Raw genomic sequence first — 26,139 nt, 5'->3', positions numbered from 1 at the left:
GACCCCATGTCTCACTTCTGTGCCAACCCTCCTAACTGCTCTGTTCCCCAGCCTCCCCCTGCTGTATCACCGACTCATAAAAACCAGATGCAGCAGGACCTTGACTCAGAAAGGGTCTTGTTTTTTCTATTGGTTGAGCTTCTCAAATAGCCAGTAAATCCATCTGTCTACTACTTGGCAATGTTCTCCCCCAATGGGACTGAACACATTTGGATTCCTGAGAGCTTCTTGTCTGCAGAGTGTATCTGTTTTCTCCACAGCTGTTTGGTGACCTGGCGCCCTCCACGGTAGGGCTTCCACAGGAAGCAAAACCAAGAGAAACAGCTGGATCCTTTGGTGGGAAAGCACAGACGCTTAACAGTCAAATGGGATTAGCCACCTAACCTCTGTCCCAGAGCCCTTTCCCTCTCCAAACCCCCTGACATTGGTTAGTACCCCCCTCTGAGTGAGGGAAAACTTAGTATTTGGAAGCAGGCCTTTTCCCTGAGCACTAGCTCACCACTTAGTCGGACACAAGTTGCTGAAATCTAAAACTCTGCCTCTGGTCACTTTTATCCACTGGCACTAGTTCTCTATTGTCCTGGGCTCAAAACATACATCTTCCATATGACAGCCTTAAAACAAGAGAAGACTGTCACCTTTTTTCCTCAGAGCCTCACATGGGCACAGCAGCTTATCAGCTATGCAGAATCTCAGGCCTTAGCCCAGACCTACCAAATTACAATCTGCATTTTTCACAAGATCCCTGATGGGTCCTGTGCACATTCATGTTTCAGACGAAATGCCTTAGAGATCTCCTTTCATTCACTCTAGAAATATCTAAGAGCTGCTATAGGCCAGGGCCTGTGCAAAGCTTCAGGGAAATCAGGCATGATTTCTGACCCGATAGGTAACTGGAGTGGGGTAATAATGACGTCATGGAGCAGCAATAATAGCAAACAGTTTTGTGGCACTTAATTGGCCAAGTAAATTGGCTCCTCTGATCCTTTATATGCACCTCACAAAAATGCTGTGAGGTGCATATAATAATCTCCCTGTTTTCAAGATGAGGAAACGGAAGCACTGAGAGGCTGAATGACGTGCCCAAGGTGACATGATCAGCAATCAGCAGAGCTGAGGGTCAAAGCCAAGCCATTTGGCTTCAGAGTTTTTGCAAAGGAAAGACAGCTTGTCTGCACACAGGGGTCAACACAGCTGCTCCAGTGGGAGACCCTGAGGCTTTACAGGATGAGTGTGCATTAAAAAGACAAGGGACCTGGGAGGAAAGATAGAGATGGGGAGGTCATTTCAGAGAGAAGGAAAAGGGCATGCAAAGGTCCAGAGCACAGAATGACCACACCAACTGCCAGCGGGAAATCAGTCAATCTGCTGGAGCACAGAACATGGCATGAGGACCTCAGATGAGGCTGAGAGGTAAGCAGGGTGACTCACACAGGGCCTGCAAATCCTGAAAGCATGTCCTCTGTCCAAAGCACACTGGGGGAACCACCAGGGACTTCAAGCAGCCAAGTGATACCAGATTTGCACCAATTGTGCACTCTGGCCACAGTGAACGGTAGTTTGGAGGGGGACCCACACTCAGGCATAAAGGATGCAAAGGGGGAAAAGCAGAAACTGCAAAGGAGGCCACTGCAGCAACTGAGTTGAGAAATGTTGCTCCAGCTACTCTAAGATGTCTCAAATTCTGTCAACTACTCATCCCTCACCACGAATGCAATCATTTTGAGACCTAACCTCTAGTAAACCTCCTTTAGCTTTATTCCCACTGAGCAATATGCCTCTTACATGTGGAGCCCAAGGTGTGATAAGAGGCCCCAGATGTTTCCTGAGCAGAAGTTTATTAGTTTACTTAAATGCCTGAGTACAGACTTTGTGTGGGTGCACATCCCGGATCCAAGTTGTTTACTGATCCTCTCGGGATTCAGGGAGCTCAACTTTAAAATGGGGATAACACCACCACCTGTACCACACAGATGCTCCCACGGTCAAGAGCAAAGGCATGCCATAACCCTACAAAGGAGGATGGTACTTAATTATTTTCATCATCATGTATTGAATGAAGCCAAGGAATCTCAAAGCTTTGGGGAAAAAAGAGAGAAAAAAGACCAAACACTGGAGGTCAAGGAGAAAACAGCTTCAGAGGGTGAGGCCAGTCTACTTTCCAGGGAGAAACAAATACAAGACATCTTTTCAGAAGTGCCAGACTCAGGTACTTTCGAGAGAAATTATAGGAGAGCATAAGGAATCTGTAAAAAAAAATTTTTTTTAATTCAGTCATCAGTTGATCTAAAATGTCATCAGTAGACACTACTAGAACTGGGAAAAGTGAAAACCATTCTAGAAAAAATGCTAATTCCTTTTCACCTGGCTTTTATCTAAGGACCACCATTATGCCAGGCACTGAACCAGGAGTACAAAATAAGATATGGTCCCTCCAGGTGCTCGAAAATCTAGCTGGGGAGACAAAAATAGGAGACAGCTGTGATAAAGACTATACTCAAGGTTAAGTAGGCAGTTGGCATTTATGGCTAGTGCAGAGACATCTGACCCTATGTCAGTGCATCTCAGAATGACATAATTTGGGGTAGTGGAAGAGGAAACCAATTAAAAGGAATACTTCTGGGCAGTTCAAAGTCAGTATTAAGAGGAAGGTTTCTGATGTCAAACCATCAGGGTTCAAATCCTGACTCTGCCATGCTTAGCTTGCAGTGTTGGACCAAACGCTCAAAATCTTGCACGTCAGTCTTGTCATCTTTAAAAGGACCATAGCTGCTTTCTGGGGTTGTTATGAGGGTTAAACAAATGTATATAAAGAAAACTGCAAATTAAATAGATTAAATTAATCCAGATCATGACACAGAATTGCTCAGCCCCAGGAGATTTCCTCAATCTAACTTCCTTGTCTGCCAAAAAAAGAAGGGGAAGAATTATTGTAAGCCCAAGTAATTCACCACACATCTTCGTCAATACTCTGCAGACAGGATTATAAAAGCCTTTGCCCAAGAAAAGGTCCTTAATCAACTGTTATGTTCTGCTTTCAGGAGAAGCACGTCACAGTATGACAACATGACCCGACTACACTTGCCCACTGTCCAAACCAATTCTGCCCTCAATGGAGGAAGTCACAACAGCAAGATTGTGATTCAATTAGACGACAAGGTAAACGCATTCGTTGCACTGAAAGCATTTTATGCATATAGAGCTGAAACGTGTTCTCCATTAGCAAATGAATGTTAAACAGGGGCCTGGGCCCTACTTTTCAGGGGTGACTCAGGTATCCATCTGAAAGGGCAGCTATCCAGGGCATCAGACTTAGCATAGCCTCCCTGCTGCTCCTGTGCAGGACGCCTGGAGCCTTCAGACATGCATCTCACAGCTTTGAGCAAGTAGGCGGAGATCCAGCGAGGGACACGCAGCAGTGCGTGTGGGACTCCAGCATAATCAAGCAGCAGGCATCAGCCAGGTGACTGTGTAACACACTGCGAGCATCCGACGTTGCCCAGGAAATTGATTTAAATTACAGTGCTGTGCCCTTTAAAGGGAGTCTGTTGGTGCAAGATTGAGATAAGCTGGTAAATCTGAAATGAAGATTGTAAAAAACCTACTAATCTTTTTATTAAATTTGAATTGATTTTTTGAATACAGAACAAGTTGCAAGAGACTTTCCTACAAAAGCCACTGCCAGCGCAGAAAACTTTCAATATGCCTTGAGGCGTACACTTGACAGGCACCTTAAATAGACTGATGTTTGTGCCTTATTTAACAAGACAGGCAAAAATGAAGTCCTGTATCCTCACTGTAAAAGCCCCTTAATGGATTAGAATAAAAATAACAAACAAATCTTAAATTAGGCCCTCCCCTTTGCATGTGGGTATTTAAAGCTAAATAAGATATGGGTTCCTTCCTTCAATGCCTTGTAAAAAAAAAAGGGGGGGAATTAATGTTGCTTAGCGACAACCTGTCGCTTGAAGACAACCTGTCACTAAGGAGGGTAGTTTGAAAGCAAGTGAGGTCAGTGAGGTCATTATGGCCACCCTGATCCCAATGACCTGCATGACCCAAGAACCTGGCTGTGTCCCCATCTGGCCTCAAAGCAAGGCTTGGCTGTTTTCCCATCCATGCATCTTATCTTGACAAAGACCTGTTCCCAAAGAAATAAAAACCTACTTCTGGGCTCCTAACCATCAATGCTTTCTTATGAAATGTTAATTGGTCTATTTCTGACATGGATCACAATGTTCCAAGCTGGAAGGGATCTTGGAATTCACTTCACCTGAACTACATTTAACAGATGGGGAAACTGAGGCACATAGAGATGAAATGACTGCCCCAGAGTATCACAGCAGTTGGTGGCACACACTGGGCTGGATCCTAGCTCTCATACCAGATGGTGCTCTTTACTCCAGGCTTGGCTGTTTTCCTGCATCTGCGAAGAACCATTCCCTATCTCAACCCAAAGGCAGGCAAAGCTATCATTAGAGAAGTAGGTGGCTGGTACTCAAATACTTAACACTGATCAAGAAAAATCCCCTTCTTCTTTGAGACTCCTTTCAAAGCTCCTGGAAGGTTCAAGGCCCATTCACAAAGAGCTTGCATGAGATGTGAAATCCTTGTTGCTCTCTCTCAACCAAGTCATCCTAAGTGAATCCACACCCCCCAACAGGTGGGCTGACATTGTGCAAGCACTCTGGAACTGAGAAAAGACGAGCCCAGGAAAAAATAGTAGGCCTGATCCTCAAACTCATGGCCATGCTTTAGGTCCAAGCATGGCTTGTCACAGCCAAGTGATACCTGTCCTCCCAGTATCCTCCTGAGACCACAATTCCACTGTCATTGTTGTAAGCAGGACACATGCTGAGCAGCCAGGAGTTGTCAGCCGACACGGAGGTGTGCACAGACATGGTTCTACCGCCGCAGACCAGGCCCTCATTCACATTACCAACAGGACTCAAATCATGTTGTAGGGAACACACTGCCTACCCCACAGCTTGTCCTGGTGAGAGTTACAAATGCATTAAGTCAAAAGGGTCCCAGGCTTCCATCTTCCCTCTTGACTTTCTTTCTTATTTAAAAGGTCCTAAATTAAAGCTAGGAAAGAGCTTTGGCAGAGAGCAGAAAAGTAATAACTTGGCCTGTTCTCATTTAGAGATGAGGTGACAGGGGCCACGGCTTGATGGACCCCTGAGCATTATGTGGAAAAGGATCCCTGGGGCACAAAAGGGGAAAAGCCCTGGGCCGGGGCCTTCAGAAGAGGATCCTGGCCTGACTCTAACACTCACAAGGCATGCAGCAGGCCATGTGCTCAACCCTTATCAGCCAAACGGCATCGAGCATCAAACAGATCCTGCCTGGGCTGGGGTGTTGCAGAGCTAAAGGGAAGGATGCACGTGAAATGCATCACAATCCACCAGACCAGCGCGGCACTTCTTACACTTTATAAGAAGGTCCTTCACCTGCTTTGCTTCAACTTGCATATAAACAGCTGTCGTGTGGATAACACATTAAACATGTTCCTTAAAGAGTTTAACTGTGTCCTGGCATTGCCGTCCTTGAGCATGTCCCTTTCCTCCCTGAAGTATTAATGGCTGGCACATAGGAGGCGTCTAATAAATATTTGTGGAACGAATGATAATCATTCTAAGAAGTGACAAATAACTGAGTGCTGCAAGTAACTCAAGTCCTTAAAGCCTCCATTTCCTCATCTGCAAAATGGGAACCTCAGGAAATATTCCTCATAGGGAGGTTGTATGGATTGAAAGAGAATCCATGGTAGGTGCTCTGAACAAAGACAGTGCTCTGTGTTGGCTGCTGTTATTTAAAACGTGGGTCTGTTTCTCCATGAAACCATGAAGGCAGGAAAAGAAAGTCAGACAGACAGACTCTTGAAAGCAACGGGGGACTGGGTTTCACTCCTTTTGCCCCCCTCGTCACCAAGGCCAACAACTGGTACACAGGAGGGCCTCCGTGCCTGATGAGCTGAACACTGATTTTCATCATACATGAGAGCTGATGGAACACCGAGCTGGAAACCACCTTGGCTGGGGGAAGCAGGAGACACAGGGGACAAGGAAGACACTCAGCTGGAAGAGCCACACTCAGCCTGACCTCTGGCCCCTTTCCCAGATCCCTGAATGACTTCCTTGCTCCTCACCTTTCCTTGCCCAAATCTCTCCCCATCTTAAACTGAGTTTCCTTTCAAACTCCTGTTCTTCTGAACTTAAGGAGTTCCTGCAAAGTTAAAGACCTCTCCCACCGTGATGACGTTGATATGGTATCAACTGTCCAAGATCAGGAATTAGGGGCCCAAGCTGGTCTCTTGAACTGAAGAGAGATGATCAAGTTTGGGGGACAAGTACTTGACTGTTGCCCCAATCAGAAAAAGGAGGTAAGACAACAGATGGCATGATCAATACCAACGCCTCTTATTTCCCGAAAGCCGCAGTCTGTGTTTCTCCAGCAACACCAGAGGTTACATTAGAAACAGCTGAGATCTTGGATCATAGTAAGACTGGTGGTTAGTTTCCGTCTTTTCTTCATAGAAGATGCCATTATATGTAGTAGGGGGAAGGGATGGGTGGGAGGGAATGGAAGAAGGAAATATAATATAGAACAAGGAATTCCCTAACCACAATGTTTTTATTCCTGGTTTCAACCTGATGTTTGCCTTCCACATTCTTTCAATTGTGAGCAAAGTCAACAGAAATCAGGGAGAGAAGAGATTCTGTCTTACCTTCCATGGACACTGGTGCTTTAAAATGCTACCAACATTAACAAAAGGACTGAAGTAAAAGAATTATTCTACATCTTAGCCCTTCTCATCACCTGGAGAACAGGAACATTGTACAAAATTCACGCGGTAATGACAAAGACTTGGCTTATAGGCAACACAATCTTTTCTTCCTACAGAGAAAGTTAGGGACAGGAGACAGATTCAAGGGAATTACCAAAAAAGCAATCCACTTGGAAATGTACTTTCACCCATCAGAAAGAAGCAAGTGTGTTCAATAGTTTAATTCTTCTGCATCTACTATGAAAAATAACAGCTACGAGTCACTGGGCTAGTCTCTTGTACCAAGTACTCTACTGGGGACTTTACCCAATTTATCTTCATTCCTATTATCTTCATAAGGAAGGAATTCCTTTCCCCCATTTTATAAGTGAGAAAAGCAGCTCAGAAAAATTAATCTTTCAAGGTCAATCAACCTGTATTCAGGAGCACTGGGCCTCAAATCTAGGCCCATGGGGTCTGTGTGCATATCCCCACCCACAAAAGCTTTACAGACAGAAAGTGAAACAATATATAATTATTCTCTCATCATTAAGGGACTCACATAGAGTTCCTTTCCCTCTGCCACCATTTCTGAGTACCAGGCTCTCTACTAAGTACTAGGAATGACAAGCTATGAATAATTAAGGCTCACTGAGCCCTTACCTCAGGATCTCGCAGCCTCAGTACTAAATTCAACACACACATTTACTCTTCAAATAACCTTAGGAAGTAGGGAGTATGATCATCTCTCATTTCACAGATGAGAAAACCAAGGCTCATGGATGTTAAACAATTTGTCCAGGGTCGCACAGCTAAGAAACAGCAAATGAGGATTTGAGCCCAGGAAGCCCCATCCTAAGGTCTACATCAGTAACCACTAGGGTGGTATATTTCAAGAGGATCTCACAAAATTAAAAACCCCAAATCAGAAGCCACAGGGGAGTATAACATAAACAGGCCTTTGGTTTCCATTTACTTAAGAATAGGTTATGATGGTTTTCAGTATAGGAAATAACTTGGCAAGGAAACAATGGGAGCACAGCAAACCCAAATGACTGAATGGAGCTCTGCAGATGCTCAGATAGACTCCATCACCCCATCTGGCTGCCTGCCAGCCTCTCACTTTTCCATATGCCTGTTAAACTCCAGAGTGCAATGGCATGGCAAGGAAATGGACTAGAAATGCCTCCAAATTGCCCAACTGCCCTGTGCACAACTGCTGAACATCACAAGGATTTTAACTTCAAAACACACTTGCTTTTAGAAAGGCAATTAATTCCCTCCAAAGGAAAAATCTTTTTCTTCGTTTTAAAGGACATTTATTTCAATGGAAGGGCTGCTTTGGACATTGTTTGAATCCTCACTGCCCAGGTTCCAAGGTGCAAGAGCTCTTCCTGGCGCTCTGCAGCAGCTCTCAAAGGGAGACCCGCCTGGCCCCTCACCTGTGTGCCGAGGTCCCTCCAGGTCAGCAAGAGCCATGTAGGCAGTCCTGACATACATTCACAAAGCCTGCAGCAAAGCTTGTTTTCAGCCAGATTTTCCCACAAGTATAAAGCACCTCACAACCTAGAAACCTTTATTTTTAATTTTTGGGCAAGTCAGTCATCACATCAAGCCCACATCATGTGACTATCTGAAGACCCAGACCAGGCCATAAACGGAGTTAGGTTCTTTCCAAAGGGCCTCTCTCAGACTGTCATGTTTATCTCAAGATGGCCCTTTCAAAATCAGCCACTGGATACACATCGAAGCACCAGACACTTTCAACCTAGTGCCAAGAAAACATACACCTCTCCTGACTTCCCCTGGCTATGGTCCTATTTAAATGTTCTAAATCTGTGTCCGAGTAGCCACTGATTAACTTTGTTCCATGCCTTAACATTTTCCCCAGGTCCCTTTCCCGGCTCCCAGGACCTGTGTGCAGAATGGGGTAGAAGCTCACACTGGACCAAAGCAATGAGCTCCTGACTCACATCTCTCTACTTGGTCCCACCTGCAAAAGCTGCACTGGGACCAGCTCATCCCTAAGTGATAATGAAGCTGGTGGTTCATAGCCCAGCCTCTGTTAGCAGTGGTTTACACTAGCTGCATAGGAGAACCATCTAGAGAACTTTAAAAAAAAAAAAAACCAATACCCAGTTATATGAGAATCCTTGGGGGTGGAATTCAGACATCAGTATTTTTGAAAGTGTCCCAGGTGATTTCTCTATGCAGCCAAAGCTGTGAATGACAGCTCCTGCTCCAAGCACTGCAGCTGTGTGACCCCAGACACGGTCCTTAACCCCCACTTTCAAGGGCTTTGAGGCCCTTATAGGGTGGAGGAAGACAACTCCATGAGCTCAAGATACGCAGAGCCCTTAGCATAGTGCCTGGCCCTGAGGCTATCGATCTTGGCCCTGTGAAAAGACAAAGTGAAGTACCTTATAGAATTCAGAGTAAGGAATTCAATCTATGAGTGACTGACTGGACTATGACCATTGGACCAAATCTGCAATCAGGGTTCTGTTTTGGCAAAAGACATAGAAGAGGGATTGAGAAGAAAAGGCAGCGGAGGTAATAGATGCCTCAGGTTCCTATCACACAGGCCTTGTGTCAATAATTTTTCTTAAACAGTCCCCTGACCCCAGGGAAAAAAGTCCCCAGGCAGCCTTATGTCAACTGGATGCAGCTCACTGCCAAGCCTCTTCCAAACGGCTTCTCTCCATCTGAAAGCTTGCCTTCTGTTTTACTGTAATTTCTTTAACCTTTATCCAAAAAAGTTTCTAAATCACCTAACAATAAGAATGTATTACTCAAATAATATCATCTACAAATGGCGACAAGGATTGAGCTCTTTGGTACTGAGACCACTGGTCAAATGACCTATATTTCTCAACCCCAGCTGTATATAAAAATCACTCAAGAAACCTTAAAAATGCCACCACCCTGACCCCAACTTCCAGAGTCACTTGGTTCTCTTGGAGTGGGGCCCTGAGCATCTTCTTAAGATCTCTCCCAGATAATTCTGTGCAATTAGAGCTGAGAACCACTTATCCCAACAACAAAAAACAAAAACAAAATGTTTATCATCTTAAGATACCAACTGTATTTTAAACACCTCCTGGAATAAATGAAGCTTCCTTCTGAGAAAATGCCAAATGCAAGAGGCCTAAAAATAAAGCCACCACTGGTACATCCTGGTAGGAAGCCCCTGGTTGGAAGGCTGTCCTACCTATGTCTTTTAACTCAAAAAATTAGTGTAATCATCAAGAACTTTTCACCCCAGGCTGAGCTATCTAAGACTATCACAGCCCCCAAAGGCACAGCGAAGTCTGCTGAAATAGCACATGTCCCTTGTGACTACATCTCTAAATCCTATTTGTTTGGACACATGGTTGCACAAATGGACGGCTTCAAAGTGAATGAGCTCTTGCCAACATGTTCTCAATACACAAATTGAGCCCCTAATAAAAGCCATTCCAATCTTGACACTGAACTTATTTCTGTATTTTCAAGGGGTCATAAGGTCAGAAATGAAATTATACTTTTAAAAATATACATAAATAAATAAACCCACAATTGCTCATTTACAAAAAAAAAGAATAATAACAACCCACACACAGCAACATGGTTCATTAATTTTCAAGGGAGGCAAAGTCACCAACTTACCTCTGAATTTCTTGGGTGGATTGTTAAGGTCCCCAGCTTCTGGCTGTACAACACAACGATCATCAACCAGGCTGCAAAGACAAAAATTAATGTTATATTAAGCCAAGCCTAAGCAAAGAAAACCTAAACACTATATAAAAGTCAAATACCTAGGGCTGTGCCTGTGCAAAACTTAAGACTGCCATGTTCTCCTGCCAGGGACCTGTCTTCCCTAGAGGAGTCCTGTGCCGGGAGCTAAATCTAATCCAAAAGCCCAGGGTTCTGCTCCTACAAAGCACACATACAGCTACTGTTCTCTGAGGCTATTTTCCCTTAACCACATCCATGGTGAACTGGAGCACAGCATGCAATAACTGTGGTCGAGAGGCACAGCAAGGGCTCAGTGCATTCAATTAATGGTAGCTGAGAGGTCCACTTTGTGCAGGCACTGTGCTAGGCCCTGGGATGTGAGCCTGCATAGGAGGCAGGCCCCTGCCCTTAGGGAGCCCAAGACTAGGGCGGAAGCCACAAAAGCAAACTGACAAAGAGAAGGTTTAACAGAAGGTAGAACAAAATACAGCCAAAATGTGCCTGAGGCCATCCAAGAAGCGGCTGGTGGAAGGGATCACAGGGGAACTACTGGGAGTTGAAACAGAGGTGGGAGGATGAAGACAAGGGGAGCCTTTGTGGGTGGAAGGGACCACAAGGACAGACGCGTGGAAATCAGAAAGGGTTCTGGAGCTTCACAGGTGAACAGTAGGGAAAGCAAAAAGTCACCAATAAGTAACCAGCCCAAAATTATGTAAGATGCAGTCTTTCAAATCCTAACTGACCATTCTAACTTGTACAATTATCTCAGAAGAACCACATTAAAAAAAAATTTTTTTGAACAGATGAAGAAACTGAGGCTCTGGGAAGTTTAAATGCGTTGTCCAAGTTCCTGCAACTAGTTTTGGTAGGATTGGCTCATTCTCCAAGTGACCACAGAACTTGCTCTCAGCTAATACGGTAGGGTTTTCCAGGGTCCCTTCCATTAGTCTGCGCTGCTGCCTCTTATCCAGAAAGCAAGGTACCATTAAATACTCCACCTCTTCCTCCAAAATCCCTTTGGCCTTCAAAAGTCCTGCCTTTCAAGGCCGTGACTCAGAGCCCCCATCCTCTCCGTGAAGCCCCTCTAGCCCCTAAGCCTTTCCTCCAGGCACTCTCTGCCTCTCCTTTCCACCCTTTGAACCTCACTGGGCTGATGCACAAATGGTGAGCAGGCTGCATGCTCCAGGGGTGCAGACAGCTGCCCTCTGAGTGGCCCAGAGATGCCCAGAACTAGTACATTTTCCTGCCCAGCCTGGCAATGTGCTCAGTAGCTATCCAATGGGCAAATCAAAGTGTCCAGAGCAGCCCACCAGCTGTTTGCTTCCTTTGGCTCCAAGATACAAGCCCTCTCTCCATCAAGAGGGGCTGTGTAGCCAATGGCAGGAGTTTTTAACACAAAATTCAAGAGTAGAATGTGCACCTATAAAATCCCCACCATGAGCCCCTGTGAGTGATGGTCCCTGAAGTCTGTCTTTTTCATCTGTAATATCAAAGAGTTGGTCTCAAGGATTCTCAAGTAGGTAGATGTTCATTCGACTTTTTATTTCTAAAAGTATCAATACCAGGTCCCCATGGTCCCCAGGTCTACTAAGGCTGTCTTCAGGGAGAGGACTCAAGAACCCTTATTTTTACCAAGTTCTGCAGATGATTCAGAAGCATATCACCAATATAGAGCACACACATGCGCGGGCACACACACACGCTCTCCAAGGTCCTACTCGTGTTCTAAAGTTTGTGAGTCAATATAGCCATTTGGAAGTAACCACTGCCAAACATAAATGGAAGCAGGTTCCAGATGATGCTGAGTTCCAGAAAAACTGGCAGTCGCTCACTGTCACCCACAACAGGGGCTCCATCGATGTTAAAAATATTGAGAAAAAAGAGGGTCAAACTGAATTTTCCAAATCCATTTTTATACTCGTTATCCTCACATAAATGTGGGGAACCAAGGCAATAAAATACTCATCTGAAGGAAGTACTGGATACCCAAATTTTAAAAAGGGCCATCCTCATGTGAAAGAAAAAGGGCAGGGGCTGGGGGTATTACCATTAAATTGTTTATAATACTTAAGGAAAATTCTTATGAAGCAAAGAATCTGTATGTCATAGGAATTCTATCTGAGAAGGGATGCTCTGGAAGGAGGCACTAAGGTACCAGGGGCTGCACGGTGGGCCCGGTTACTGACTGGCAGTGAGTCTGGACGCCCAGAAGGACAGTGGCACCAGTAAAATAAATCGGGGCCACAGATGAAAGATGGGGCCAAGGAGGGGTTGAGGCTTTATAGAGCATCCAGGTGAGGAGTGGGCAGACAGTGAAGAGGGTGGTGAGCAAATTCAGCCACAGAGGGTCGGTCAAGAAAGCGGAGGGAGATTCTGCCTCACCAAGAGCAACTGCTAGGAGCACCGGCCTTGGGGTTGTGTGTCTCGGCCGCTGCGACACCTTGGGCAGGTGACTTGAGCTCTCTGATGCTCAGAAGTTTGCCTCCATGAACAGCAGTAAGGACACTGCTCACTGTTAGTGCTATTTGTGGATTAAAGGGATGATGTATGAACAGCACTTAACACAGTGCTGTAAATGCCCCCAGGCCTCAGAGATGTGGTTACCAGTGCTATTTAGTATTGTTGGGGTTCCTACTGAAAAATAAGAAGAGGATGCAAGGTTCAACCATGAGGGAGAGAAAAAAGGAAAGCATCAGCCAAGAAGAGAGGCACAAGCAGCAGAAGGCCTCTTTGCCAAAAGGCACAGGAGATAAAATGGGAAGGGGGGCCGGTTCGTGTAGAGAGGTTAAAGAATGAAGGACTGAGGAAGAGTCACTGGACTTAGCGATGGGGCAGCTGGGGAAGACTTCTTTTTATTGGGTGCCTTCTGGAAATGAAAATTTTACATGGTGAGGGCCAACAGTTGTAATTCTGTATCTGAAATAACTTGCTCCTTGAGGCTAGAGTAACCTGAATGAGAGCGTGGGATTACTCATCTCTGCACGAAGACCAGAGAATAAGCACACTTTAAATAACAACTGATTAAAAGGAAGGTTCTGGTTGCTGTAAGAATGAGGTTCTTGGAGAAGCCGTTGGCCTTCCTTCCCAATTACATGGGACCAGCTCTTGCCAAAGTCACAGTGCCACCCGGGGTCTCCTTTCTACACCAAGACAATATAGACCATTTGTGACTATTTCAGAGCTAACCATCTTGGTTCTCCATTCTGCTTGTCTGCCTTTGGGACTGTTTCACTTCTCATTTCCTCCTCTAGACATCAGGAATAGGAGAAGGGAGAAGATAATCAAATGAATATATTATGGAATATATTTACACCATTAAAAGTTGGAGTAAAATGGAAGACAGCAGAGAAGAACAAAAAATCAGATTTACAGAACTTTGTGCAATTTGTGGCTTTTGAATGCACACAGCAATTTAAACCAGGAACTGTTCTGCATCAAAGAAGACAGATAAGCCCTGAGAAGTTCTGGTCTTTGCTTATATGACAAACAAATCAGCACTTGAAAGTAAGAGCTTCTGGGAAGCTTCAAAGCAATTCTTTGGGATCCATAAATATCTTAAAATTTTACCCCACACACTTAGCACTTTCCCCCTTATATATGAAGGTAGAGGAAATTATAATAAATTCCGAATGAACAGAGTCCTAACTAATGAAGCTTCACTTTCCCAGAAAAGGCAGGAAAACAGTACTTTTGTGTAAAAAGTTAAACTTAGCTAATATGGGATTTGGTATTCGTGATTCCAACTGCCCCTGGAAGAGCCAAGTAAGATGGTAACATTCTTATGCTAGAAAAATCAGTTTTTAAGCTGATGTTATATGATCAAAACAAATCGTGCCACCCAAGAAATTGGATGTTCTTACCCCAAGGTGCTAATAAATCCATTTGTCGATCCTTCCGCGTACAGAGAACAGATGTCTCCAATATGCAGGAAACTAGACATTTTGTCAGACATGTCCTTCTCGAAAATCCTAGACAAAGTAAAATACACAACATTATTAGAAGGAAAGAAATAAATGCTCAGAGGGGAAAAAAGTCACTGAGAGCTGGCTTAGCACAATGCTCCAAAGTGCTCTACTTAAAAGTCAAACTTAAATGAGAGTGTGACAGGCAGGCAATTAAATGAGCCAAGCAAGGCCATATGCAAGAACATTTTTTTCCATATATTATTTAATTTTGGGATATTCCAACCACAATAGCACTTGTTTTTCACAAAACCACGCCCAGATCTGATTCTACAAGTGGAGAACCCACAATAGTAAGTGGAGAACAGAAAGACTGCAGGGAAGTCCGCCAAGAACTCTGCGGTGATTAAGGAGTTGGAAAGTCTGACTTACAAAACATTTAACATATTCAATCTGCCCCAGGGAATGTTCAGTCAGAAGGAAACACCTGGTATAAAACTTAGGTCTGGCGGGTACCTCGGCTGAGGTAGCACAGCAACAAAATGAAATTAATAAAAGGAAACTTAGTACCAAACACCACAAGGCTCTAGGGGCCTTCTGAGAATTCAACAACTGTGGGCATTTTGCCCAAATACTATTTCAACGTCTTTCCCTCTCAACCTTCACCAAGAATCAGGAAAAAAGGATCTCAGCTCCTGGTCCAAACCCTCCCCCATGCAGTTAAGAATAAGGCTCAGGTTAGTTAAGAACCTTTGTCAGGAAAACACATAACCAGTCAGGGGCAGTCCTAGAAAAGGCTCTTCGGTTCCAGGAAATCTCTACACAACTGTAGAGAGAAGCCCAGAAATCATTACATTTGCACACACACAAATATCAACAACAATATTGACATGACTCATAGAAACAGCTTTCATCAGGGCCATAAATGTTGAGGAGTGGGAGCCAATTATAAAAAAGCTAAACTGACATTTAAAAAGCAGGCTCAGTTATGCAGGAAGACAACATGCTGGTGTGGACCTATGCTAAGTCCGCATCACTTCCTCCTACGATGTATATAGATGTACATGGTGACCCACGTCTGCCCAAGACCTCTCCTCCAAACCCAGACCCCCTTCAACACATTTTCCCATCTCTTTCCTCACGTTCACCTGCCAGAAATCATTCACCCACAAAGCCATAGGAGGCAAAGCAGTGCTGCAAAGCATTCTCTCCCGAAATCATGTCCTGGGTGCTGAGTTTTTTGTTTGTAAGAATTATGCGGCAACGCTCAGCAGCAAACCTTCTCCTACCTTAGTGAAAGTGCTAGGTGCTAAAAACACGTTAAAGAACCTCAGTTTGTGGCTTGGGAAAAGCTGCAGCGAAAAACTAATTTATCCTCCCCAACAACCTAGACAAGAAAGATAAAGAACGTATCACTGAACACGAACTCACGTAGAGACACAGCGACTGAGAACAGAAACTCTCAAGCACAAGAACTGGCATCTCTAGACCCTGTGGACAGACACACCAACATGGACAGGAGGACAATTTGCCAAGTCCCACTTTGAGATTTGAGTCTATCATCATGTCATTCATTCCTAAATGGGTATTTTAGACCTAAAGGCAAACCCATGCTTTAAACAACACCCAAGGAAGCTACACAAATGAAAAACATTAAGGGGCATTAATATTCCCCTTATGTACCCATATTTGAAAGCCTTACGATAAAGGCTCAGGAAGTCAGTGTACTTCTGAGACTGATTATTGGAAAATAAGTCTTGTTTGAATTTTGAGTCAAACCGGTCTACACACTGTGGCCTCCCAGAAGGACAGCAGGAGAGCAGATAAATGGGCAGGCAAGAGGGCAAAGGGCCTTGTCCAGTGTGATTAACTTTCTCCTTTTAGGCCTGCCCTTTGAATGAGCATTTGGTCCCAAGGGAGACCAGGCCAGGAAATAGCAGTGTGACCACTGTTTTCTTAACCTTCTTCACCACCTGGTTATGTTATTAAAAGGTTCCAGCTCTTAATGGAAAGAAGCAGATGCAATTCGGGTGCTCTGTAATGACCAAGTCTGGCATACTCAATGTTGCCCGTAGTTGATAACAGCAATAGATAGCTTGATACGATGTTTCTCCAGCATGGATCTGCATGATTACCATTTCTAATAATAATAGCTAACATTTGTCAAGCATCATTACGTCTACCTTTGTGCTAAGGGGTTTTGAACCCTCAGGACCACAGTGCAAGGCAGGCACTAACATTATTTTCCATTTTACTGTTGGGGAAACTGGGGTACAAAGAAGTTAACATGCTCACATCATATATAGTTAGCAAGCAGAAAGGCCAGGGTTATAACCCAGGTCTGCTGGACTGTTCAGCAGTGATTTTCATCAACACTTCGGGCTAAGTGTCAACTGCTCTTATCCTCTGGGTGCTACAATTATGGAGAACTGATTTTCTTGTTTATGCATAATCCCATTTCCTAATTTTTCTACTGTGGCCACATAACACTTTGATATGTCAGAAGAAGAAATTTAAGTATCTTCTTCCTAACCAACATGCTTATTAAGTACACAACTGAATGAGTAAATATTAACTGTATTTTACAATTCCTCCAGAAAACAGAGATCAGTATATCCACCACAGTTAATGATCCTTGACTGGGAAATCTGCCAGGGGTCCCAATTTTTTTAAAAACAGCCAGGAGAGGCAGGGACAGATTCTACCCTAAAAGTCTCAAGTGGTAAGTTCCTTCACAAAGGACAGGACAGAAGCTTTCCTGGTCTGGCTGGGATCCCTTGGAGGTCTCCCCTCACCTACCAGTAGTTAAGTGGAGGAAGGAGGCTGCTAAAGAGAGAGGAGGAGAGTCCTGGGGAAATCAGCAGGGAGGTCCTGCAATGAAAAACAAAGACCAGGAAAGTCAACACAACAGGCCTCTGGGGACTGAAGGGGAGGAGATGGAAAGTCAGCCTGGGAGTGAAAAGCCTGGGAGTGATCTTGTTAGACTTCCTGTTGTGCCGAAGTTGGGTGCAGGACCTGCCTATTTATCTGATCCTGGACCATCTAAGCCAGAAAGGTCACAGCTGTACCCAGGGCTCCTGTGTTGCTCGCACAATGGCTGGGGAGTACCTAAGTAAAAAACAAAGCTGATGCCAACCTGCCATGTGCATGACCCTAGGACACCAAACACAGTACAGACACCCAGGGCCCTCTGCTACCAAACTGAGTCAGTCAGCTGAGAAAAGTCTGGGGTGGTTACCTCAGAGCTCCAGCCTTTACTGTACACACCTGTTATTATGAGCCCACCACTGGACCCCAGCCCACTTAAACCTCTCTGCTTTTCATTCCATCTGTAAAATGGGGATAGTACTTCCCTCAAGGGCTTGCTGTGAGGAAGAGATGAAATAGTGCATCAAAAGTGCCTAGTACATCAGCTGGCAGACTTTCACTGCTCAATGCTAGCTCTTTTTATTTTTTTACTACTTTTTAATGAGATGATGTGGAATTCTAGAAGATTCCAGGGCTTCAAAATTTAAACTCACTAAAGGAAAGGATCCCCTGTATAAAAAGTCAGTGGGATATCATAACAAATGAACTCCTCTATGATCTTTGATAATAAATTGTATTAAGGGACAATAATCATCCTCCTTAATTCACCTGTGAGAAAAAAGTGAACTATATGGAATTATACTCAACTCCTCACCACTGAGCATCCTGGCCTTTCCAAACATACAGAATTGTGAAGGTTGGGAGGAATGCTGTAAAGCATATAATTCCATTTCTCACCCAATAATGGAATCCCCTCCCATCAGGCTTTCCATCTACAGTCTGAACTTCTGCTCGAACACCTAACAGTGCGGCCTGCTTCAGGTTCAGAGAGCCCATTTAGTAAACACAGCTGTCTCCTTCCCTGCACCACAGAAAGACAACTGCCCACCAGAACGTGGCGACTGATCTGTCCTGTGGTGCTCAAAGACTTCTTAATACGCAAATGCTATCTGATCTGCTTAAGACTGATTCTGTTTGCAAAGCATCACCATTCTTCCCCATTCCTGACACCTCCTTGCCTCGGGAGCCCTCCGCACCCCAGAGCAGGCAGGAGCTAAGGCTCCCACGTCAGAATGCTAGGGTTCAAACCCCAGCTCCGCCACCTGGTCACTGCAGGACTTCAGGCCAGTTCGGTAACTTCCCTAAGCCTTGTTTTTACTCTCTATTAAATGGGGCTAATAAGAGCAGCTCCCTCAGCAGGTCGTCATAAGCTTCAGTAACATTATGTCCGTAGAACAGTCAGCAAAGTGCCTGCAGGACTAAGTACACCATCTACGAAAGCTACTCCGAGCCCCCCACCAACCACTCAGCAGCAGGCAGATGGTTTCAGGCAGCTCTGAAACTAGGACTCTTCAAGGGTGGCTTGGCCAGGGCAGTGAAAGGTGGACTACTGCCCCGGGAAGGTGCTCATGCAGATGGAGGCTTTGCTCCCTGAACGAGTGTAAGGAAAGGATCATTTGATCTGTTCATAAGGAAGGAAGGAATAAAAACACCCAAATTTAGAGATCTCCTTGGAGAACAGAAACCAAAGGTGGTGGTCCCCCAAATCTGTAGGCTCAGAATCTGTGTTGCTCTTTGCCTTTTCTACACCCGCCCAGGTCATCTGTTCTGTTCTGCTGACTCCAGTGATTTCTTGGGATGAGGATTCCCAAATCTGTATCTCACAGCCAACAGCTACTGCAATTCAGCTCCTGGATGCCCACAGCATCTCAAAGTACCAAGAACTCACCAGTGTGCTTCTCCTCCACTGTACCTGCTGCATCTACCACCACAGAGCCCAACGGCACCGCCCATCTCCCCTCTGTCCTTATCCCTGCCACTGTGCCTTTGCCCCTGCTGTTCCCTGAGACCTAGAACACACTCTTCCCTATCCCACTCCTTACCCTGGTTAAAGCCCAGACCCTTGTATTCCCATAACCAGTGCCTAGCACGTGGCAGGTACTCAGCAAATATTTAGCAAATACATGAAAAAGCCTAACCGAACACCAAATCTTACTGATTTTAAGCTTTAATATATCTCTTGAATCTTCCAATTCTTTTTTAACTCCTCTGCCCCCACCCAAATCTCAGCCAGTATCATTTCTCAACCGGGCTCCAGAAAGCCTTCTTATTCATCTCTCTGATTCCTTCCTTCACTCTCCATCCACTCTACACACATAGCTAGTAAGACCTTTTAGAAAGAGAAATCAGCTCATGTCAGTCGTCTGCTTAAAATTCCCCAAAATCTCTTTGGGGCGCTTCATGATCTGGCTCCTGCCTGGCTCCCTCTCCTCATCTCTGAAGAAGGCCCCTGCCTTCTACATTGTAGCCATACTGAATTTCTTCCAGATCCCCCGATGTGTGGCATGCCTCCCTGTCCCCTGGGCCTTTGCACATGCTGTCCCTGCTGCCTGATATTCCTCCCCCTTCCTCCACTACCACCTGTGGCTAACTCCCAGTCACCTTTACAGTCACGGTTTGATATCACAGCCTCTGGGAAGCCCTGACTCCCTAGATATGGGTTATATGCCCTCAACATACCTTATATAGCACCTTAATTACCCTAGCCAGAAGACCCACTACCATTGTCCTAAAATTGCATATTCATCTGTTTACTTATTTACTTGTCTTTACACAACTGTGAGCCCGTGTGGACAGAGCAGCAAAATTCTTCCTCATTGCATCCCAGTCCCTAGTACAGTGCTTGGGCCATGACAAGAAGTCAATTTGTGCTCAGTGTAACCACAGTGTCACCGTTATCTGTTGCCTAAAAGGACTTCAACTCCTTCTTAGGTGACTGTTTTCCTAAAATTAATTAAAGCCAAGTTTACACTATTGGATCAATATTAGAGAACAAAGGCTCCACTGGGCATTTTCATAAGATTTCAATGAGAAAGTTCAGAGCCAGAAACAAAATTTCTAACCTGGATCCCTGGCAAGAAATACCCCTCCCCTGCTGAATATTCCCTCTGTTGCCCAAAAAGTCAAGAAACAGACTCCAAACTCCTGGGTTTAAATGCCAAGGTTTTATCAATTACCTGTTGTGTGTTCTTAAGCAACTTATGTAACTTCTCTGAACTTCAGGTCCCTCATTCTTAAAAAAAAAGGGAGAGGGGCAATCCTTCCTATGTCTCAGGATCACTGAGGGGTAAATTAAATCTACACAGAGTGCTCAGCACAGTATCTGGTCCTTACTAAGAGCCCATTTTTGTATTTTCCAGTGAAAAGTTTCACTTTCCTTCCTTCAAAATCTTCACTCATTCTGCCCATAACTTGTGATTCTTCTGATATAAACCTCTAACTTTGTCAGCACTGCTGGAAACATATCCAAATAAACAAAGGTCCCAGAAATGTTTAAATCCTCTGCAAGCCTATGAGGTAGTTGACACTTGGACAGGTCATCCAAGGTATTTATTGCCAAACTCACAGCACCTAAGACAGTCAGATCTCAAACCCTTCTAACATCAAACCAGGCCCCTGCTGGGAGGCAGAGGGAGGAAACTTCTTCAAAGGAATGATTATTCAATATTTAGAACCTCTTCTACTTTCAGGTTAAGACAGGCTAAAGCATAGCTTCACTGGGGGAAAAAGAAACCTATGTTCACTTTCAGCAGCTCAAGATAGGTTTTGTTCTTTTTTCTGCTGAAAGCTTTGTGGCAGAAAACTCACTTATTGTAATTTTTCCCGTCTATTTCTCCTGCACACACTTATCTAATTGCATTATACTCATTTTTCTAAAAAAAAAAATCTCAACCTACACCTACACACAATTCTGAATTTAAAAGTTAGCAACTCCTGAAATGACACTAAATTAGAACACTTTCACTAACCAAGAAGTTACCTAAGGTATCCTTAATCTTCAAAAGCGGGTGGACAAGAGAGGAAATCAGAAGCCTTACTTTACACCAGTTAATGGACTCCCAAACCACAGATCCACAGATTTTTATTGACACATAAAAGCCTCCCTTATTTAACTGAGATGAAGCCATCTGCCTTTGGGGGGCTAAACAGTGACTTTCAGCAATCAGAGTGGGATGGAAAAAAAACCCACTGACACTACCCTTAAATTGGGTAAGCACCCCACCTCCACTGCCACATACTTGGCCCCACCCAGAACCATTTATTTCCTGATGTCCAAGTTCCCCATGTGTTTTACCACCCAATTACCTTAACTTTGACAATCTTACATATACATCATCCAAGATTCATGCAATGTACTCCCCAGAGGCCTGGATTTGCAATCATTTACCTTTCTTAAACAATTAAGTTGGCGAGCAGCTAGCTTGGAATAGCTCATCTATTTTTAACAGCTTCCATCTTGATGCCTTTAACACCAGTTATGACAGAACCTGAGAGCAATAAAGCTTCAAGACAATCTCATTTCCATATAGGACACAACTTCATCTGAGGCCAAAACCTACAAGGAGAGCCAACTAAGGGGTGTAGAGTAACAGCTACAAAGGAAGTTGTATTTGAAGCTACTATTCCCAGACACGGAGAGGAACCTATGCTTTATTATTTTTTAATGACCCATCCTACTGCATAATTTCTGGACTGCTTGACAAAATCCTCTGTTCCTCTGAAAAAGATGCACATAAGACAAATACCACTAGTTTCCAAGTTCACAGTGTTCCTGTGCAATTCAGGAGAAGCTTTAGCTGGGAAGCAGTTTTGTTTTGAAGCAACACTTTACATGCATCCTCACACATATATTTCTCAACAGAAAGATCTGATACAATACCCAGGCTTAGGGACATTAAATTGCATCTTGCCCCTTAAGCCTTCAACATCTCCCTCTCTCAAATGTTCCATGCCACCACGTACCCTTTCAAATTATGTACTTAACCTGTAGGCCAGTGGCTCTCAATGGGAGCCTCTGGGATCTCTGGGGGCCCCTGTGACCCTTTCAGAGGATCTTTAAGGCCAGAATTTCATAAAAACACCAAGGCATTATTTGCCTTTCCACTCAGTCTCTCATACATGTACAGTGGAGTTTTTTTTTTCCAGAAGCTGCAAGACATGTGATGTCACAAGAGACTGAAGACAAAAGTGGATATGTAACCTGGGGCTCCTGCTCTCTGATATTAAGCCAGATCTTACAGAAATCTGCAAAAAGTGTAAAACAATCCCACTCTTGTCACTGAATTTTTTTTGCTTTGGAAAAAAACATAGTTATTGTTTATAAAAAAAATGTGGGACTGCATTAATTTGTGATTGGCTTATTTTCCTATGTTTTCTCAGCATTCCATTTCTACTTTGATAAATACAGACTGTTGTAACTCACATTAACAGAAGTTCTTTGGGGTCCTCAATAATTTGTTAGCCTATAAAAAGCTCCTAAGACACAAAAGTTTGAATATGGCTGCTATAAATTTTCTTTGATTAAAGATTTGCTTCGGCAAAGGCTGTGTGCTTATGACTCACATTGCATAAGTCTGAAAAATGAGAATGAGATTAAAATGCAAAACATACAACTGAACAGTCAGAAGTTTAAAGAGGACACATTGATTGGAAACCTAAATCCTCCTTTTTATTCAATGTTATTTATTGGTATCTACTCTGTGCTATCCCTATTCCAGGTGCCAGGGGTACAAGTCGAAGTAAGATCGTCAAGGTGCCTATTCTCACAATACCTATATTGTGAGACAGTAAACAAAGAAACAAAATGATAAAACAGGCAAGAAATATCACATAGTGATAATAACTACACGGGGAATTAAAACTGGATATGATTGGGTGACAACTTCATTTTGGGTGGTCAGAGAGAACCAGTTGAGACACTTAACCTAAGACCTGAAAGTCCAGACAGAGGCACTTATGCAAAAAAAAAATCAGGCGGAAGAGCCTTTCAGGCAGAGCAAACAGCTAGTACAAATGCCCCTTTGGCAGAAAAGAGCTTGGTAAGTTCAAGAAACAGAAAGCTGACTACGGTATCAAGAGCATTAATGGGGAAAGGAAGACAGTGCGGGCTTAGGTCACCAAAGAGAGAAGCCAGGGTCAGTGGGACTCCCCAGGCCAGGGTAAAAAGTTGGCCTTTTATTTCTAAATACAGTGGTAAGTTCATAACCTTGACCACGTCACTTACTCTTTCTGGGTCTCAATTTCCTCATCAGTAGAATGAGGATCACGAGGGCTTACCTCGTAGAGTTGTGTTGAGAATTAAATGAGGAAAAGAAAATAATGGGTTTACTTACCACAAAGAAGTAAAACACAGGAAACATTCCTGTTTGTTAACTATTCTTCCTTCCAATCTGCTGTATTTTCTATCGTAAACTACTCTTACTAAAAAAAACTTCTCATGGCCACAATCAGTTGAGGATTAGCCCCAACAACCAGCAAGTCCACATGATGAGTGAATGTACACAAGGAACACAGTGTGAGATGCATTTATCTGAATGGGTCTCCCGCAGAACATTCTCTTCGCTATTCTGGGCAAATCTCAAACCACCAAAGGTTAAGAATGGACGACTGTCTCACGCCTACGCAGTCCCCTGAGTCTACCCTTCAGTCACTGCATTTGGCCACCTGGCCCCATTGCACGATGCACTTGCAAAGTCATTCTTCTGCTGACAAATTCAGCCAATGGAATTCCATCCATCTGCCTTGTTCTCTGTTGGCAGACCCACATCACCTCCACCTCCTAAAAAAAAATAGGGCTTTTGCCAAAGTCTCTTAGGGCTGGTTTTATTGCTGCTTGCTTTAAAAATGGTTGTTTAAAAAGAATAAAACCAAAAGGCTTCCTTTAAAGTTAGGCAGCTAAAGGAAAGGGGCTTATGCACAAAGACTTAAAAGTGCCTGTAGATCTAAGAGGCCATAGGCAGCAGGTCCCCCAGAAACATGAACAAAGTTGGGGGTGGGCAGCACAGCTGCCTCCAACGTAAAAGGGCAACACTTGACTTTTAGGTCAGCAGCCCCCAGTAGGCAGAAGCCAGACAGACCACAAAGCCTCTCAGTGGGAAAACAAGAGTGTGCCCAGAAAAAGGAAGAGTTTGCTGGCATTTGATCAATCTCTTGGCTGGAGGCAATGACACTCCCTCCACAGCACAAGCCTCCTTCCGATTTCCTCTCCCGGGTACATATAAGGTAATATGGCTGTAAATACAGGGGAGAGAAAACCCACATTCACTGCTGGCTTTTGCAAGGAGGTTCTCTCTACAGCTGTCTCTGCTTCTGTTACTGGGTATTCACACGGTTAATTTTGGAACTTCCTTTGAGCAAAGACTCTTGACAATATCATCTTTATTCTGAAATGAGGATGAGCAGCACAACATTTCTGGGTTGGACACCCTGCCATCTGCCCCCCACCACCATACACATTTCTGTGTAGACCCTCCTTGCCGTCTTGTCCCATTAGCAGCTAATCAGACTGTTCTCAGAAATGCAGAATGTCCCCATCAAGAGGTAATTTATTCTACTGCAGAAAGCACTTCTCTGAGCACAGAAAATCGCATTCTGCTTTCGTTTTCAGACGGTCCCAAAGGAAGTCACCAACTCAGAAGTTTCAACTTTAAGCAGCTCTGTCTATGACAATCTCAGAAATACCAGTCTGGAGCGATTCTCTCGTTTAAAGGTGGTTTATTTATCATATAAGAGAGAAACATACACACAAAAGATAAACTTACTCACCTTTTCACAAACATGTCCGCTAAATAATAAATTCTTGAAACAAGTACCTTATCTACAGTTATTTCTCAGTAAATATGTCAGCACCACAACGTGGTTCTGTGCCTCTTATTCTTCAAGGCCAAGGTAAGAGATGTCAATCAAAAGCTCAAACTTGGTTGTCAGGAAATTTTACATTTGGTGGGTAGAGATGATTTAGCCAAAATTTCTCATTTTATAGGTGGAGAAAGCAAACCAAAAAACCCTTGAGTGATTTCTTCAAGCTCACATGCCAATCAGTGGCGAAAGCTAGTAGACCACAGGCTCCAGAAACGAAAGCCATTGCTTGGGGAGTGAGGGAGGAATATTTCTTTTATTAAAAAGTTAAAAGTCAGCCTGAGCCTAAGGAGAAGCCCCCCAGCCCACAACTTGAACCACAAAAAACACCAGAAAATCAGAGACAGAGAAAAGCCTAAGTCCTCCTAATCACTCTAGGATGGGATTTCTCAATGTTAGAGCTACTTACAATTGGGGCTGATAATTCTTTGTTGTAGGGGACACACCCTGCTTACTGTAGGACCTTTGGCAGCATCCCTAACTTCTACCCACTAGATGCCAATAGCACGGAGTTGTGACAACAAACATGTCTCCAGACACTGCCAAATATCCCCTGAAAGGCAAATCACCCCGCTTGGCAGAGAACCACTGTTCTACGACAAAGGTTTTGTTTTGTTTTGTTTTTTAAACTCTAAGACATTTTTGCAAGCATTTATTATTCTACAACTTGGCAACAATGACCCAAAGCAGGTATTTTTATACCTATGCTGCTGAAGAGGAAAACCAAGCACAGATGTTACCTGTTTTGCCTACACCCAAGAGGCAGTCCACACCTGGCCCTCAGGAGTCCCCAGGCTGCAGTGCAGCAGGGCAAAACCATTACAACCTGACAGCAGCCTGGTTTCACTACCTGATTATTACCTCCACTCCCTTTTATTGACACTCAACAATTTCCCAAGCCTAAGGCCCTCCAAAGCGCTTTACTGAGCAACATCTCAAAAGTTCTGAAAAGGAACTCCTCAATACACTTGCACACTGTCTTCACTTTGCTCTCTGCAATAAAAGGGGCTTTTCAAAGCAAGATGG

General features: G+C 44.1%; 1 protein-coding gene across 1 annotated transcript in view; it reads right to left on the bottom strand.

The window, feature by feature from the left end:
* Positions 1-26,139, bottom strand: part of ITPR1 (inositol 1,4,5-trisphosphate receptor type 1) — a 296,128-nt gene that overhangs the window by 260,953 nt on the left and 9,036 nt on the right. Inside the window, exons 3-4 of the mRNA XM_073230964.1 lie at positions 14,347-14,454; positions 10,418-10,488 (exon numbers count right to left, since the gene is read on the bottom strand). Coding sequence (XP_073087065.1) covers positions 10,418-10,488; positions 14,347-14,438 — 163 coding nt within the window. The 5' untranslated portion in view covers positions 14,439-14,454. The remainder of the gene's footprint in view (positions 1-10,417; positions 10,489-14,346; positions 14,455-26,139) is intronic.

Source organism: Manis javanica, chromosome 3 (assembly GCF_040802235.1).
Source record: "Manis javanica isolate MJ-LG chromosome 3, MJ_LKY, whole genome shotgun sequence".
In the NCBI taxonomy this organism is placed as follows: Eukaryota; Metazoa; Chordata; class Mammalia; order Pholidota; family Manidae; genus Manis; species Manis javanica.
Note: the sequence above shows the minus strand (reverse complement) of the source record. Positions and strands in the feature narration are given on the sequence as shown.